The sequence below is a fragment of the Carex rostrata genome, chromosome 2, assembly GCF_964058835.1.
Source record: "Carex rostrata chromosome 2, lpCarRost1.2, whole genome shotgun sequence".
In the NCBI taxonomy this organism is placed as follows: Eukaryota; Viridiplantae; Streptophyta; class Magnoliopsida; order Poales; family Cyperaceae; genus Carex; species Carex rostrata.
In genome coordinates this window covers 10216780-10234441 of record NC_135919.1, presented here as the reverse complement: position 1 = coordinate 10234441, position 17662 = coordinate 10216780, and the positions used below count along the sequence as shown (strand labels likewise).

The 17662-nt window shown below is 35.5% G+C and overlaps 3 protein-coding genes across 3 annotated transcripts; 1 reads left to right on the top strand and 2 right to left on the bottom strand.

Annotated features, from left to right (window-relative positions):
- Positions 1–3841: 3841 nt before the first annotated feature.
- Positions 3842–7414, bottom strand: LOC144549688 (protein NETWORKED 2A-like). The gene is made up of 3 exons (XM_078298462.1): positions 7224–7414; positions 6739–6889; positions 3842–6224 (listed from the first exon to the last, which is right to left on the bottom strand). The coding sequence occupies exons 1-3, from the start codon at positions 7315–7317 to the stop codon at positions 4022–4024; spliced, it is 2448 nt and encodes an 815-aa protein (XP_078154588.1). The 5' UTR covers positions 7318–7414; the 3' UTR covers positions 3842–4021.
- Positions 7415–12205: 4791 nt separating this feature from the next.
- On the top strand, positions 12206–13029 carry LOC144573945 (histone H4). The gene is made up of 2 exons (XM_078323729.1): positions 12206–12339; positions 12438–13029. Exon 2 carries the CDS (start codon positions 12465–12467, stop codon positions 12774–12776), a length of 312 nt encoding a protein of 103 aa, XP_078179855.1. The 5' UTR covers positions 12206–12339; positions 12438–12464; the 3' UTR covers positions 12777–13029.
- A 2396-nt stretch (positions 13030–15425) lies between these two features.
- Positions 15426–16935, bottom strand: PPR336 (pentatricopeptide repeat 336). Its single transcript, XM_078323705.1, has one exon. It carries the CDS (start codon positions 16857–16859, stop codon positions 15684–15686), a length of 1176 nt encoding a protein of 391 aa, XP_078179831.1. The 5' UTR covers positions 16860–16935; the 3' UTR covers positions 15426–15683.
- Between the last annotated feature and the right edge of the window lie 727 nt (positions 16936–17662).

Genomic DNA, 17662 nt, shown 5'->3' with positions numbered 1-17662 from the left:
GCAACCCGACCAATTACAAGTCTAATCGGTTGGATTAAACAAATCAATTCACGATTATGCCCAATTTCAATTTTGGCACGAAACCCTAGAAATCATAATCCACAAATCGGAAGGAAATCGGGAAAAAGATTGACAAATAAACAAGCAAGGAGTGTAGAGGAACTAGTCCACGAGAAATTTGAACACAAATCTCGGGTTTAAAACAAAAACCCGAGCAATCGAGAAAATTCGAGGTTTCGAAAGAGAGAATGAGAGAAAGGAATACCGAATCGGAGAGTTAGGAGAGATCCACGGCCGCTTGCTCGGTTCCAACTTCGATTTCTCGCAACAATCGGGGCTTGAGCGGGAAAGGAAGCTCTCACGCTCGTTTTCTTCTCTCTTGGGCGAAAATCACATAAAAATGGGGAAAGTGGGCTGTGGGGAGAGAGAGAAGGTTCGATTTGAGTTTTAGGGTTAAAAATACCCTGAGTGCGGACACACTCAATTCAGTGCGGGTCGGTCACCCGCACTCAGCACTTGGAACATATTTTCAGCAGTTGAAAATACACAGAAATATACACGAGTGCGGACGCACTCATTTTCAGTGCGGGTCGATCACCCGCACTCAATACTTAGCAGAATTTCGACAGCTTGAAAACACAGAAAATAATACTCCAGTGCGGACGCACTCAATCCAGTGCGGACGCACTCAGTACTTAGTCAATTTTTCATGAAAACGGCACTGAACAAGGGAAATGTCTGAGCATAATGCAGACGCACTCAATTTCAGTGCGGGTCGGTCACCCGCACTCAGTACTTAGACGGATTTTGGAAAGAAACTCAATCAACACAGAAGAATACTCCAGTGCGGACGCACTCAGTAGTTAGTACCATTCTGGAAAATTCAGTCAATACAGAATTTCTCAGTGCGGACGCACTCAACTTCAGTGCGGACGCACTGAGAAGAAATTCAGAAAACAACTCAAGGAAAACAGAATCCAGTGCGGGTCAGTCACCCGCACTCACCACCAGTGCGGACGCACTGGACCTATAAAGGTTCAGAACTTCGAAATTCCGACGCGGTTTCGATTCATACTTAATTTACTCATTTAGAGGAACCTTAATTAAGGTTTAAATGTCTATTTTATTAGCACAATTTCGACTCTTGCTTTTAAGATATTCAGAATTTAATTGTTAAAGTTTCGTAACGTAACAAGATGTACCACAGTTTCTAAATTAGCAAATTTGCTTTAAAAGCAATTGTTGTTTGATGACACATTATCTAATTGATTGGCTCAAAATCTTTTTTAGTGCTTTCTCTCCAATAAAAAAGAAGGAAGCTGATATGAGTACCCGCACCTAAACTGCCATAACTATTTGTGGGGACCAAACTGTCATAACTGCATTTTAGATCTGTAATTTTTTTTTAATATTAATAGTCAAATTTTGAAGTATGTAGTCCAAAGAACACAAGTATTTATATCTATATAGTAAACAATGTAAATGATAAATTAATTATTTTTAAATAATCGTACCCGCATTTTTTTTTGAAATTTATGATGTCGTACCCGCACCTAAACTGCCATAATTACTTGTGGGGACAGCAACTGTTCCAGATCTGTAACTTTATTTTAAAATATTAATAGTCAAATCTTGAAGTATATAGTTCAAAGAACACAAGTATTTATATCTATATAGTAAACAATATAAATGATAAATTAATTATTTTTAAATAATCGTACCCGCACCTAAACTACCATAATTGCTTGTGGAGACTGCAATCATTCCAGATCTATAACTTTTTTTTTAATATTAATAGTCAAATCTTGAAGTATATAGTTCAAAGAACACAAGTATTTATATCTATATAGTAAACAATGTTGTAATTTTTACATAACTGCTTGTGGGGACCTAAATTGCCATAATGTTATAATTAGATCCCTCCTCTTTTTACATATGACACTGAAAGTATTAATATCTAAGTATTGAAAGTATTAATATCTAAGTATTGAAAGTATTTATATCTATGCACTGAAGTATTTATTTTTATGATGTCAACTATTTTTGTTAGAGAAATATTGACGCGGAATTAGTGCCGAGGCTTTGAAAGGGTGCTACTGGAATTTTAGAATAATAATTAGTTGAGACTATATAATATCTTTTAAGAATAATAATTAGTGGACACAATATAATTAGTGGGGACCATAATACATTATTCCTCTAAATGCGGGTACTGTAGCGCGAGTACTATGCGGGTACTGTAGCACGGGTACAGAAATAATTATTCAAAAAAGAAAGGTGCATTGATGTGGACATAGAAAACAATTTAATTTAATTGCACCAATGTAGCAGATGAATGGCTTTTTAATTAATTTTTTATTTAAAAAAATTATAATGGTGTTTGAAGTTTGATAGAAGATTTTGGAAGAAAAATATGATTCTTATAAATAGAAATAGAAGGGAAATTATTGAATTTTTAAATAAAAAAAATGAAGTTGGTTCTTCTTTCAAAAGAAAAAGGTTCTTCATTTAAGTAGAAATATGATTTTCTTAATTATTTTATTTATCTTTCACCGTATTCTATTTTTGCTTGATGCTTTCAAAATATTTGTTCCTCTATTTTTTCTGAATACAACGGAAGTTATTACTAATATCTGGAAAAAAAAATATTAATTCGCTGTTATTACTATTAAAATACAAGTAAAACTAGGATGTTCGTTCACTAAGTTCTTTGATGAGGTTAACTTTAAAACCTATCGAATTTGCTTTGCTTCAAACAACGAATTCAAATTGTTGAAACCAATTTACAGCATGAACAGTACATTCATATATAAAATTTATAAATTTTTGAATTAATTTAGTAGAAAATCAGGCAGTTAAAAAAATGATAAGTTAATTTTTGATGCATTCATTTCTCATCATTTTTTTTACAATTTGACATTGTATATAATTAATTACAAAAATTATAAATTTTGTATGTAAACGCATCATTTGTGATCAGTTTCAACATTTAAATTTGTTGTTTGAATTCATTTTGATAAGTTTTGAAGTTAAGTTCACCAAAAGACTTGATGAATGAACTTAAAAACATCATATTTCTACTCCAAATATACAATACCTTTGGGTCCTTAATTGGACAACTAGCTGCATTTTTTTTCTTCTTTAAATATCAAAAGAAGCTTCTAACTTTAATAAAAGCAGTATATATTTGAAGTCCACTAACTATGTCCACAACCTGAAATATTTGAAGTCCATTAACTAGGGTTTATTCTAAAATTGTAGAATTAATAGACGGCAGTTTTCTGGTTTTTTTCAAAAGAAAGAAATAGGATAATTTTTCAGGAAAAAATTTAAAGTCCTTGGAATAATAGGTGCAAAAATTAGCTTTCTACATTTCTTTTGGTGTCAGTCAAAAAATAATTATTATTTTTTCAAATTACATTTAATTCTAAAATGTGGAGGGATAAATTTTTCAGGTACAAGGGGAGAATTTAATTAAGAGGAGAAAGGGGCAGAAACAATGTTCAGATTTGGGTATGAAGCCGCCATAACTAATGATGCAACCTTATTTTTGCTACTTGAAGCTGATTTTAGGTTGTCTTTTGTTTAATGTACCAGTACATATATTTGGTACCGGTACAGATTCATGTTCTTTTGGTGATTTTTAGAAGTGATGACAGCTTGTTAAACTTGATGTATGTAAAAATTTAGTTTGTAGGTGCTATGGTACCAGTGTATACCATTTGATTGTACTCAAATTTAGCAGCAAATCCAGATTCTGTCATTCCTCTGATCAAGTCAGGTACTAATTGATCCGAAATTTCTTCGACCATTCTTTTTCCGGGAAGAACAAAAATTGATTGACTTAAAAAAGCATAAACTTTGCACTAGAAAAAATTACAACAAAATGACATTATAAAAATACAGATAACAACTCCATGCTTGACAACTAATTCATCTATTAAATGGATGGATATGAATTCCATCGTTACTACAAACTTTTCACATACATACATACATACACCAGTATACCACTCGTTTCTCAGGTAGGAAACCCGGCAGCTCTCAAATCACTATACTGCTTTTGCAAAGCCGGATTCATGCAGGAAAAAATCGACTGTTTTTTAGGTTTGGTCCCAAAAAGAAAGGTTCTTAATGGAATTCTCGTCTTATTCGAAAGATTTCTAAAATGGTTATGCAACGGGTTGCTATGTCTTGAATTGGCCAGTGCGAAACTCCGTCTCAGTTTCAAAAGTAATTTTCCAATTTCAACTTGGAGACCCCTAACATGATCTAGCCCCGCTTGTAATTCCTTTGCCACCTTGTTGTTCTCTTGTTGCATGTTACCTATTTCACCTTGGAATTTGGCAGCTTGGTAAGGGGTGAATTGCATTTCGTCAGATTCTTTTGAGATTTTAGATATCTCTTCTTTAATGTTGCGAAGGGATGTGGATCTCGATTCGAGCTCTCCTTTTAAAACCAGATTCTTCTCCAACCAGACTTGGAGGTCGGTATTCAACTCCCTCAATTTCTTTTCGACAGGTGTTGATTCATCATTTCCTGGAGGTGTGTCAGATGCTAACTCCTTAATTTTATCTGCCTCAGCTTTCAATTTATCAAATGTGGTTTGGAATTGCTGAATCTGGTGATAGGAAGTACAGAATCTCAACCAAAAATCTAAATTCTCTTCTAAAAGCGTGTCAATATCCTCTCTTAGCTTATTCTCTACCTCAGTGTTAACATGCGGCTGTTCAACCTGACACAGTTTAATAATTTCATCTGTGATTTGCACATCATTTCCTTCTGGTGGATTCCCCTGATTTTGATTTGTGGCCCCACTTACAGTAGTAATGTTTGCTTTCAAGGTACTCAAAATCCGCCTCAAAGATTGTATCTCATCGTCCTTCATGGCATTAGCAGTTTTTAATTCTTGAACTTGCACCATTGTTTCGTGATGGTACTCTTGGTTTTTCTTCTCCATTTCAGATACCATTCTCTTTGTATCCTTGTAATTCTTCAAAATTGCTGTGTACTCATCCAATACAGATTTATCCCTTCCCTCAAGTCCTTTGATCAATAGCTGGTGTAGGACTTGGGAATCGACAGTATCTGCATCGGTAACCGTGCTATATTGTGTTCCATCCTGATAAAACTCACCACTTGATACATTACCCTTGGGGGATTTGAGTTGCTCTGACAGATTGGCAAAATTATTGCACGCCTCAGTAAATTGGGACTGAATCACCTCCTTCTCTTCTTGTACACATCTCTCCAGTTGTTGGATTCTCCGTAACTCATCTTCAACTTGTTTTAACCTTTCATTGAGTTGATTTGAGTCTATAGCATGTGCACTCTTATCTTCCTCCAAGCTGCCCACTTGCTTTTGTAGCCCGTTAGTATCAGTTTTGAGCCGCTGTATTTGTGCGCCTTGGGAAGAAACGGTGAGTTCCAAGCTTATAACCTTCTCCACCAATTCATCAATTCTCTCAGCAAGTTCAACCACTGATGCCTCGGACCCACTTGCAAAATGCTCCTTCACCATTTGGCATATCACATTTAAATCTAAAGTCACATGTTTGAGAATCAAGGTGTTGTTTTCTCCATCTTCCTCCTTTTCTACGGATTCAATTTGAGACTTGCCCTCAGGCTCACCTTTTATAACCTTTATCTTTTTCTTAGCATCTTGTATTCTCCGCGACTCAACCCTGGCCTCTTTTGACGACTTCCTCTGCGACTCTTGTAAATTGACCAAAGTGTCCTCGCAAGATTTTATAGCTCTGGCAGCCATTAAAGCACGTGCCTCGTCATCCTCAATAACCGCGCTGGCACTAAACGCTTCTTGCAAAGAAGTCACCTCCTCCTGCAAATCATTTATCTGTGACTCAATGTCCCAGTATTTTGCAACCCCACTCTCATAAGTGCTCTTAACAAACTCTTTCTCAGTTTGCAAGCCCAATATCTCCTTTTGAAGCCGGTCAATCTCCTCTTGTGCCTTGTCCTTGTTTAAGTGCGAGGAAATCCTCCTATGTCGCGCCTTTTTTTGCGTTTGGTTGACAGGACCTGCCGGTTGCGGCATCTCTATAGGTGGGTTTGTTGGTTTGGTATTTGGATCGATCATGATTGCTTTTGGGTATCCACCACGGTCGTTTCCGTCATCCTCTTGCATGGCTAACTGTACCTGGTCGGGGAAGGCCTGTGCTATTGTATGATTTGCCTTGTGGAGCTCCCGAGACACATGATCATACCTATGTTATGACATCAATCAGAAACTTGGTCTGAAACTATTCAAGTTAAGACAAGGGTTCAAATGCCTTCGTTTTTTTGTGTGTCTCCATTATACCTCCATTCTTTTATTTTTTAATAATAAAAGTTACAAAATTTATATGTCAAGATAACAGTTAGATGTGCTCTATATTAATTTCTCTACATGCACATAAAAAATTATTACTTTTCGATTTTGGTTTTATATAAATAAATAAGTTGAATCAATGTCTAGAATTTATCCACATTAATGCATTTTTGCAAGCTTTTGATACTAATCAAATTAATATTGAAGTGTCATGATCTTTTACGTGTGCATGGAGAAAACGATATAATGATATGGATCATATCTAAAGGTTTTCTTTAGACTTTAATTTTTAAATTTTAAGTTATTGTAGTTCTAAATTTGAAGTCACGACGGATATACAAAAATTGAGGCATTTGAACCCACCACTTTTAAGTTAATTATGAGTTCCATTTGCAAAAGCAGTTCTTTACCTATCTGCAAGGCCTCGGTAGGAGCGGTACGTCTCTTCAACATAGTTCAATAGCTCGGGCCGCTTTTGGAAATAAAGCTCGGCTTTCTTGGCAAAGGTGTCTCCATCCTCTTCTATAACCATCACCATGGACTTCACCCTATCCTCCATCTCTGTATTACAAATATTTTATTTGTATGCTATTCAGAATTTCCAAATTTCCTAATTTAAAAAAGAAAAAATACATATACATCAATTTTTTTTTTTGCTATTTAGTCTGGCAAATTCAAGGTCAGTTAAAAAACAACTTATTGATTCAGCCTTATATTAGAAGAAACTCAATTTAGCAAATTTTCCTAGAATTAACCCCATTTTGTTTCAATTTACCAGCAATTATGCCAGTAAAGACAAAAACAAGCTATGAAATAAACTAAACCGATACTCAAACCACTACAAATCCTGATTCAAACATATTGAAATATAATACATTAATCCTCAAAAACACACCTTGGAGGTCATTATCAAGCCATCTAGACTGTTTCGTACGGACATGACTGGCCCACCACCAAGAGTACGCATTGCTCGCTGCTCTTTGCAACATCTTTTCTCTATAAATCTCTTATCATTCTTTGATCATGAACTAACTCAATCAGACTCCATAATAGGCCAAAAGAGAATTGGAAAGGAAAAGGGATAGGGAAAGAAAATTAGAGGTGATGGATAGCATTAGGTGGTTGAGGAGGTTTACAAAGGAAATTGGGAAAAAATAGGAAACGCGTGACAGAGAGGGGAGCTAGGAAATGATGAGATATATTACAAATTCGCTCAATCGTTGTAAACAAGAAAGTACACTTTATTCGCGTCTAAAATAAGTAGGACAACTGGACAAAAGATTGAACAAAGAAATCAAGAAGAAGAAGACATGCATGTGCTCACTTGCATCATGCATGCACCGAATTACCGAAACAGTTTCTAGATTTCTATAAATATTGGCTACAAAGCAATTTTTTTTTTTTTTTTTTTGAAGGTTGGAATTGCCAACAACAATATATTGATAAGAAAATCAAATATTTATTTACAATACTATGCACATAAGTAAGCTAAAACCGAAAAAGAATAACAGAAAAACAGGAAATATAAACTCTACACATACATATTTCTATTTCTAGTTCTAGCATGTTGTTTTTTCAAATGGTAAATAGAATTGCGAGTTGCATAGCGTATGCTCCCACGTGTTCAACACCATCACTCCTTGGCTCCTCCTTAAATAGTGCACAACTAATGCATGATAGTGATAGACGTTTTATTAATTAAGATGTCCATCCGTTTATACTCTTGTCTGAAAAAAGCCTTATATTTCTTTCTTTCCATACCGCCCATGCTCCAGCCGCTCAAATCGTCCGTTGTTGCCTCTTCATTCGGCAAGATAGGTGTGACAGATCTAACCACACATCACATCGCACACTTTTAAGTTATTTCCCAGCTTGCTGTTGAATTGGGCACACAAACCTCTCCAAAATCTCCTTGCGTAGCTGCAGTTCCAAAATAGGTGGTCCCTTGTTTCCAAATTGTTATTTTGGCATAGGTGGCACCCAAATAAAACTGTACAACCTCTCACCATTAAGATTTCCTGTGTTAGTATTTTGTTTTCTAGTATCAGTCAGATGAATACCTGAACACTTTTGTTGGCACTGTGCAACCTCTCAACAAAGCAACTTCTTTATATGTAGGAAGATGTTAATAAAATAATATACCTCTCCCTCTCCCTCCGTAGTTGTTTTTCTAACAACTGATTTAAACAAAATATGAAAAGAGTTTCACAGAGATTATTGAACAAAAGTTGATAGAAACAAAATATATACTAAAGAGAAGAAATGAAGAATTCGTATCATCTGCGTTAACTCAAAAGGTAATCTTTTGAATTTCGACATTTGATTTGTTTTAAGATTCATGCAGATTAGATCTGCACTGATATTAAAGGCCCCACTATGTTATAAACAGTGATCGAATTAGCTCCGTTTAAAATCAGACTGTTGAGATTCATTAACTCGAATCTTTTGAGTTGTGCAAAAGATACACATTCCCTAAAGAGAATGGGGGCGGTTCAATATTGAATCAAAGTTGTTAGATCTAAATCAAGTTTCATATGCACTTGATCCGCACAAATTTTTTTATGTTGATAAAACAGCTCTAACCAGAGACATCAGATAGAGTCTGATCCAATAATCCTGATTCTGTACTAGGTTGTGGCATATGAATACAGAGTGTCACAAGGAAATGGAGTAAGTCTGATGTCTATTGGATTCAATTTGAATTTGCTAGGTAGAACTTTTGTCTGATCTACTTTAAGATACGTGCACACCACTTCAATATCTGTGTGTGCTCACGTCAATAGTAGTGTGAAAAAAGAACACACGTATTTTAGAGCAAAATTGAATAGAAACACTGACCATCTGATGAACATCGGACCTACCTTCTTCCGATGTCACAGGCGCTTTCTTTAGAAAGAGAAGACAACATTGCCTCTGATTTTTAATCGGATATTTTGCTTGTATTGCTAGATAAAGATCGCGAGATCCAACACAAAGGGTCATGATTTTCTTTGGTATGAAAACTTAATAGTAGATATGCACTCTTTTATGATTCTATGTCTGTGATCTCTCACACGGAAAACATTCTCTCTACCACTAGACTAAAGCTAATTCCCTGTCCTCTTAATTTTATCAAATTACAAAAAACGGATATAGCCATATAGGTGGATTTTTCGGTATTTAAATGTATATTGGTTTGTTGTTAATTTTAAATTTGATAAATGTTTCTGCTACAGTAACTAATTTATTTCTCTGAGCAGAATATTTTCCCTTTCTCGATGTTTTGTTATGGAAAGAGAAAATATATATTATAAAGAAGTAAAGAACTGATTTTTAAAATGAGACAACTTTTATGAGAGAATTTTACATTCATCAAATTTTAGATACAAATAGATATATTTTTTTTCAATTGTACATGCATTTAGATATATCTTTAAATCCAAAAATCATGCACATTAGAATACACATAATTAGCCGTGTGAATGTTCTTATAATATTACTTTTAAGAGATTTATATATTTTAACATATCAAATATTCAAATGTCATATATACTCTTTTGAATAACGATAGTGAATCATCAAAAATAAAAAATCGTGTGATAGGATAAATATGAAAAGAAAAATATTCATCAGGTGGATGAAACATGTCAATGTTGTAAAATAGATAAAAGTTTTACAACTTAATCCTCTTTGTAAAATATAATTTTCTTCTCTTAATCCGAAATTCGGTTGATCCTGACCGACTTAACTCTGCTTCATCTCTACAAGATACTGTGATGCAATTCCAATCAAATAAACAAAATTTGCATTCTGAAATATAAACAAAAAGATAAATCTGAACCGACAATTTTTTTTTAAAAAAAAAAAATGAATAACCACTTGCTTCATTAAAAACATATAGGTCCTTACGACAACAAGGATCATAGTTTAACATGAAAAACTAAAAAAACTAAAAACATCAGACAAAGTAAGAAGCATAACAGAATAGGCAAGGATAGACATTACTCGTACAACAAATGTCAGAATATAGAGCAGAGAATGAAAGATAAAAACATAAAACTAAGCATGTGATTTGTTCATCGAGATTGAGAGGGTTTAGTGTGTACAACTTTAAATATTTATTGGATTTATTTCAAACTAACAAATTCAAACTATTAAAAATGATATACTTTACGAGTGATGCATGCACATGCAAAATTTTGAAATTCATTTAGTACAAAGTCAAACTGTAAAAAACAATCACGAAAAATGAATACATTAAAATAACGTATAGAACTTCATTTTTTTTTCCAACTTGACTTTGTACTAAATGAATTTGAAAATTTTGAAATTTTGCATATTCGCATCACTTCTGAAATACATCGATTTTAATAGGATAGATTTGTCAATCTGATAAATTTTTAAAGCTGTGCTCATTAAACACGTTACACGCTAGTTTTACTCAAATTTAATTGGACGAACGAAATTTTAGCGCAATCAGCAAATACGGAGTTACAATCTCGATCAGACAGGACACCCCATTGAGGGAATTTCGATAAGATACTAGATCAGAGCCATCCAATTTGCATCAATATTTGTACAAATAATTTCAAAAATCGTTCCATTCATCGGACCGCAATCACTTTGGTTTAGTAGTTCGGAGGGAAAACAATTGCCAGATTTGTGGTCTATTGGTGGCTCACTCCATAAGCTAGAGTCAGTATCCTCTACAGTACTGTACCAACTCTAATAAGCTGAGACTCTCGGTTGAACGATTGAAATTCAGTGCCTATTTACACACAGGACGTTCATTTTTGAGATTTGTGTCAGTGTTTCTAATCTAAGTTTTGTAATTTCTCTTTTGATTATAAGTTATATTTTCCAATAGATTTATATATACTTGACAGTGTTTCAAATAATTAGCTATAGCTTTTTCAAACCCTAAAAACTATGGTGCTATGAGCGATATATAGCTAGCTACTTGGTGCAATCGCTTAATTTTTTTTAACCAGTCCCGCTATACCGCTATAATCGCTATTTAAACCATTGATATTTGATGAGTAAAACTAAGGTGTTCATAAGTTCATCAAGTTTTTTCTTGTAAACTTAATTCAAAAATTTATCGGATTGGTTTCAAATGACGAATCCGAATAGTTAAGACCAATCTATCTTACGAGTGATTCTTCTACATGTATCAAGTGGTAAAAAAAATTCAAAAAATGAATGCACTAAAACTAATTTATAAACTTTTTAATTTTGATCGATTGATTTTATACTAAATTCATAAAGAACTTGATGAACTTGAAAACACTCTAATTTACTTTGTATTGGATAAACAAGTTCTTGTTTCTTCGACTCTCTTTCTATTACTTATATTAATTATGTTTGTTTGTATGAACCATTCTCTCACAGAAATGTGTGAAAGCATTTTGTACTATTTTTTTCTTTATCTTTTACAGAAATCAAGATTGCAAAAGGCATTCTTTGTTCTTTCATAATCCAATTTTAAAATTTTGTAATGATATTATAATTTACATATAGACCCCGTTATACAAATGTGCTTCTATTTAATACTTTTTAAAATTTATTTTTGGTCGGTCATTTTAAAATTTAAACTCTTAATTCAAAGAAAACATAACGATTTGATTTTGTTATTTTTTTTAATTCGCTATTAAGATTACAAATTACACACTACGCAGATGTAACGATCTAGACTGCATGTGCAGGACCTCTCCATTTTTCCGAACGCTGGAGAACAGAACAACTTGAGTCGAATAACCTTTTCCAAATTGCAATTCGGGATAGCGCGCCATGAAAATTTTCGCTCTCTGCAACAATCCCGCCTCGCTGCCACGTCATCGATCCGGAACCGCTATGTCTTCTTTAATAGCTGCCGTCCAGATCTTTTCATCTAACGGTCAGTATTCTCTCGCACTCGTTCAGATTTCACAACAATGCCCAAACCCTTTTCACGATAAATAGCCCCCAAATCCCGAAATAGAACCAATCGACTTTCTGCTTCTCCCATTGCAAATCTCACCCCAATTTTGAAGGTACAAATCCCTCTCTCGTCGTTTGAACTCTAGTTTACTGTTTGCAGCTACTTTTCTTCTGATCTCTAATTAACAGCTTAAATCAATTTTAATTTCAGCTAATTTTCAATCTGTACTACTGAAAGATGTCGGGCCGTGGAAAGGGAGGCAAGGGATTGGGAAAAGGAGGTGCGAAGCGTCATAGGAAGGTGCTTAGAGATAACATCCAGGGCATCACCAAGCCAGCAATCCGACGGTTGGCAAGACGTGGTGGTGTTAAGCGTATTAGCGGGTTGATCTATGAGGAGACACGTGGCGTGCTCAAGATCTTCCTTGAGAATGTGATTAGGGACGCTGTAACCTACACAGAGCACGCCAGGAGAAAGACTGTGACTGCTATGGATGTGGTCTATGCACTCAAGCGTCAAGGAAGGACCTTGTATGGATTTGGTGGTTAGGGTTTGTGATTTGTAGTTATTCGGGGGGTAATTTGTGATTTATTACTTATAGGAAGGGGTCCTTAGCACTTTTCTGTCTTTGATGGAGAAATTATTTGCTAGTAGTTTAGTTTGATTGGTGTTCTAGTTAGAATTAAAATTACCATCTTGTCATTCACTTTTCTTTGTGCTGAAGAGAAAGGATCGCTAATCCATGAAAAATTGTTATTTTGATCTACAATGCATCAGTGAGTTTGTGTATCTTTTTGTTAAATGCTAGTTATTAAGTATTGCTTCGGAGTTTACTGGTTTTATTTTCCTTTGGTGTAACACCCCTGGTAGAAAACACCTTGATTATAAATCACTGAAATGTTTGCGCTTGATTCAAAATTTTGTTGTTGGTTTTATCGGTAAGGATGTAAGATCATCTCCATCCCAGCAACTATTTACAAATCAAATGACAAAATTAAATCCAGTTGCTTAGTACTGTCATGCTACCAGTACAGTTCACAATAAAAATTCTAGAAGCCAGTGCTTGCTGTAACCTGACAAGGCAACTCTTGCAATGTTCAGGTTAACCATTTATAAGTGTACTTGGATGCTCCAGCTTTGAGAATCCCTTTTAACAGCTAGCATATATTTGGTACTGTCTGGTACCAGTATCAATTTGGATGTAAACCCATTATGTCAAATAATTGCATAAATGGTTAACATAACTGCTATTAATGTATAATGCTGAGCTTAAAGCCTCAAATTCAAGTTTAACTTCATAATACCAACTAATGTTTAATAGCAAGTGTAATGGCATATAGTTCACAGTGTGGACTGAAAAATGGCTGAAATAGCTCTGCTTGAAGAACAGCTTTACTTTGCGCTGAAAATTCAGTGGGTGCAAACTGCTTGGAAGGCTGAAATGTCAGTGACGAACCAATTTTGGGGCAATTTAATTGGTAATTAATATTGATAGATGGAGAACAGGAGAAGGGCACAAGTGTCATTTTTAGTCAAATGAATTTAATTCTCTTCTGTTATGTAATTGTCTAATGGTTAAGTTAATTCTAACCTCACAAGTGTATATAACCTCCACTCTCAAAAAGAAAATTACACAACACAGAAGTATTCACCCCTCTTGAGTCCTTTATTTTCTTTTCTTTTTTTGATGAAAAACCCGTGGGTATATTTGATTGAATGAAAAGGCCTTACAGGATTACATAATGAGAAAAATAAATAAAAGAGAAATAGAAGCATCAGCGGAATAAAATAAAAACTGCTAGCTACTTTAAAAGATTCCTAATTTAAAATTAAAAGTTCCTCCGTTTTATACACCTCTTCCCAGGCTTGTGAGAAACCGAGACAAGTGGAGTTCCGTGTAATTTTTCTTTCTTGCTTGCCTCTGACAGCCCTACCTCTTACCAGTAAATTTCAAAAGGGTGTCCCCTTCATGCTAGAAGCCTGATTCATTACCAGCAATCTATCCCCCCTCTTAAAAAAACGTCTGGTCGATTGTATCCTGCAGTTGGAGCTCCTTCATTAATAGCAGATATTTCAGTGTTGCTGATAATTACATGGTGGAACAGTTTTTTACACTAATATCAGAATGAATCTAAGAAACTGAAGCTAGCAATTCACATGACTTACTGAAGCTAGCTATTCAAGTCTTCACTTTTTTTGTAAAACTCACATGACTTAATGGAAGAATCTATTAGCTCCATTCGTTGCAAATTGCATATGCTATATGCTAAAGTACCAGTCTACCAGATAATTTGGATGTTAGACTTATAGTTCAATTTCTTTTACTTTTCCCCGTACTTTAGGCACGAATAGTTCATATCAGGCAGTTACAACTTGTACAGTAGGAAAAACAAACTTATGAACCTCACAGAGGTAGTTTCAAAACATTAATGGTAAGAAATTGGCTAAGTGCTAATCCTTTTGTACTTGCAATCTGAAAGCAAGCATGAATAAACCAAAACAGAACCTTGTGGTTACTACCTTACTTCATAATTGCTATCATATGACCCATGCCGTAGTTCATTCTCACAACTACCAAGTATCAGTATAGAACTCACACACAAAGGATGACAATTTAGGCACTAAGGTACCATTTCTCATTTGTAAAGCATAAGGCCCGGTTTATTGAATGATGCAGATAAATGAAAAGGAAGGAACATGCAAGACCAATTGGAATGTGAGAGATAGGGAAATTAACTTAATACCTTTTGAAATCAAGGGCGATTGTGAGGAGGTGCGAGGCGACATGGTCAGATCGGGGCGGAGAGAGAAAATGCAACTGCTCGCGAGCTATGCGGAGGCAAAGTGGTCAGATGGAGGGGTTTCTTCGTTAGGGTTTCTTCTCTGTACCGATCCTCGCCACCACCATCAGGGTTTCTTCTTGTGTCAACCAGTTCTGCTCCTCCTAGCAAGTACTCGCGAGAGAGGAAGGGCGAGACTGGGGAGCACAGTTGGAAGAAAGAGCGAGAGTATTTTTCTTCTGTGAAAAAAGATTAACGGAGCGGCTAACAGAGAGCATCCAAAAATTTAAGTACCAATTCTACCCTTAATTAATTAAGGGCTCTGATTCATTCAAAAAAATTGAACGCCATTTTTTGGTTTGCACAGAAGCATCACTCAAAAATAAAACTTAAGAAATAAACAAATTAACAAATAATATCTCAACAATCATTCCTAAATTCATGACAAGCATTACACAGAAAAAAACTTTGAGAAATGAACTTATTTGTCCTCAGGCAAAGCCACCTTTGCATAACATCACAAAGCAGAGAATGACAAAATTGAATCTTAGAAAGACCTTTGAAAAAAATACTAAGATTGTAGCACTAAACCATCAATTCATAATAAACAGTGCTTTCTTTTTGTACTGAGTTTACTAGGCCCATCAACTCCAAATTAACTCCCAAATTTAGTTTACTAAGGCAAAGCATCCTCCACTTCCTTCCACACTTCTGAATTACTTGAAAATTTCTCCTTCATCTTCTCTATAATCTCCTTAGCATCTTCAACTCTAGAATTGCTTGCAAGTCCTGTCACAAGCATTTTCATTGTAGAGAAGCATGGCACCCAATTTTTATTCTCAATCTTCTTATATACCTCATATGCCATATCACACTCTCCACTTTTGCAAAGGAAATAAATCACAGTGAAATAAAACTTACTGTCCCCAACAAACCCTTTTGCTCCCATCTCCTTATAAAGCCTCTTGACTTCTTCCAAATCTCCTTCCTTGCAAAACCCATGTATCAAATGATTGTAACTAACCCAATTCGGTTTTAACCCCTTCCTATTCATCTCTTCAAACAGTTCCTTTGCCTCACTGACCCGCTTCAACTTGCAAAGGCTCTGAATCATCACATTATAGACTGTCAGACCGGGCCCACATTTGTGCTTTGTCATAAGCTGAAGCACCGTTTTGACATCATCAAATTTCTCTTCCTTGTAAAAACCAGAAAGGGCAGTAGAGAAAATAGCCCGGTTTGGCTTAACACCCCTTTGAAGCATTTCATCAAGCATGGAGTAGAATGATCTGGATGTACCAGACTCACAAAAGGACTTTATAACCGTGTGGTATGTATCCAAATCAGGTGTGACATTATAAGATTTTGGAAACTCACTGTATATCCGAGGGATTTCAGAATGTCTCTTTGAAATAATGCATGCGAGGAGGAGGGAGTTGAGAGAAGGAGTTGAGGGATGGGACTTAAAGGTGGAAATGGCATCTTCTAACAGACCACCTTGGCCGAACAAAACAATGGCGTGAGGTGGGTAATAGGGAAGGAGGAGAGAGGAGATGAGGGATCTGAGAGGCTTAATAGATTGAGAGGAGGAGAGTCTATTGACGGCCATGGAGAAAGCGGAGCGGTCGAGGTGGTTGGTAGGGGAGAGTGCAGCGGCTCGACAAATCTTGACGATCTGATCGGGGTCGGTGGTTTTTTTGAGAAGGGAGAGGGCCGCCCGGGATTTCTGCTTGCTGGTGAGTGGTGTGGATGGATCGGAGGGGTTGAGAATGGCTGAGGGGGAGGTGGAGGTGGAGGTGGAGAGGTGGCGGGGGAGAAGGAGATGGAGGCGGATGCGGGAGGTGATCGCCATTTGCAGTTTAGGGTTTTGGAGTCTTTTTCGGGCCTCCGCCTCTGAAAGTGTTAAAATGAAACAGTGTTGAATTCATTTGAGTTGAGATTCCTTCCACACAGTACACAGACAGACTGACACATGGGTTAATAAATTAAGCATCATCGATCTCTTTGCACGAGCAAAGCAGAGTTAAAGATAATGAGAGAGGCTAATTAGTAATTAGTGGAGCAGTTTGACCAACCATGGAAGACCAATTTTGGTTGGTGGGATGACTAATTAATTCCAAAATAAATAAATAATTAGGTGGTGTGATGCCTTGCGTTGTTTCACATATTTACTTAATTATATTCAATACTTGACTCATATAAATGAGAGGAACATCATTAAAAATCGATCTACACATGTAAACAAAGGTGGACGTAGGATTTTTGTCAGAAAGAGGGAGGAATTAGATTCAAATAATTTATAGAATTCAAACTCATTAACTATCGGATACTAGATAAAAAAAAATATATATATAAATAACATACTCTTACATAATAAAAACAACAAAATAATATAATTTTACATATTAAAAACAATAAAGTTGGTTCGGATCAGTAAATTTTCTATAAAATTATATAAAAACAATACAATTTTTTATTAACAATGCTTTTGAACTAGTCTGACGAGATTTTCAGTTCTAGAGAGGGGTAAAAGAATTTTCAGGGAGGGACAAAGTGGTACCCAATTTGTTTTATACTGAATTTGGGGCGATTGCCCCCCTCTAGCTCAACTTGGGTCCGGCCCTGCATATAAAGATATATATTCACACTTAAGAT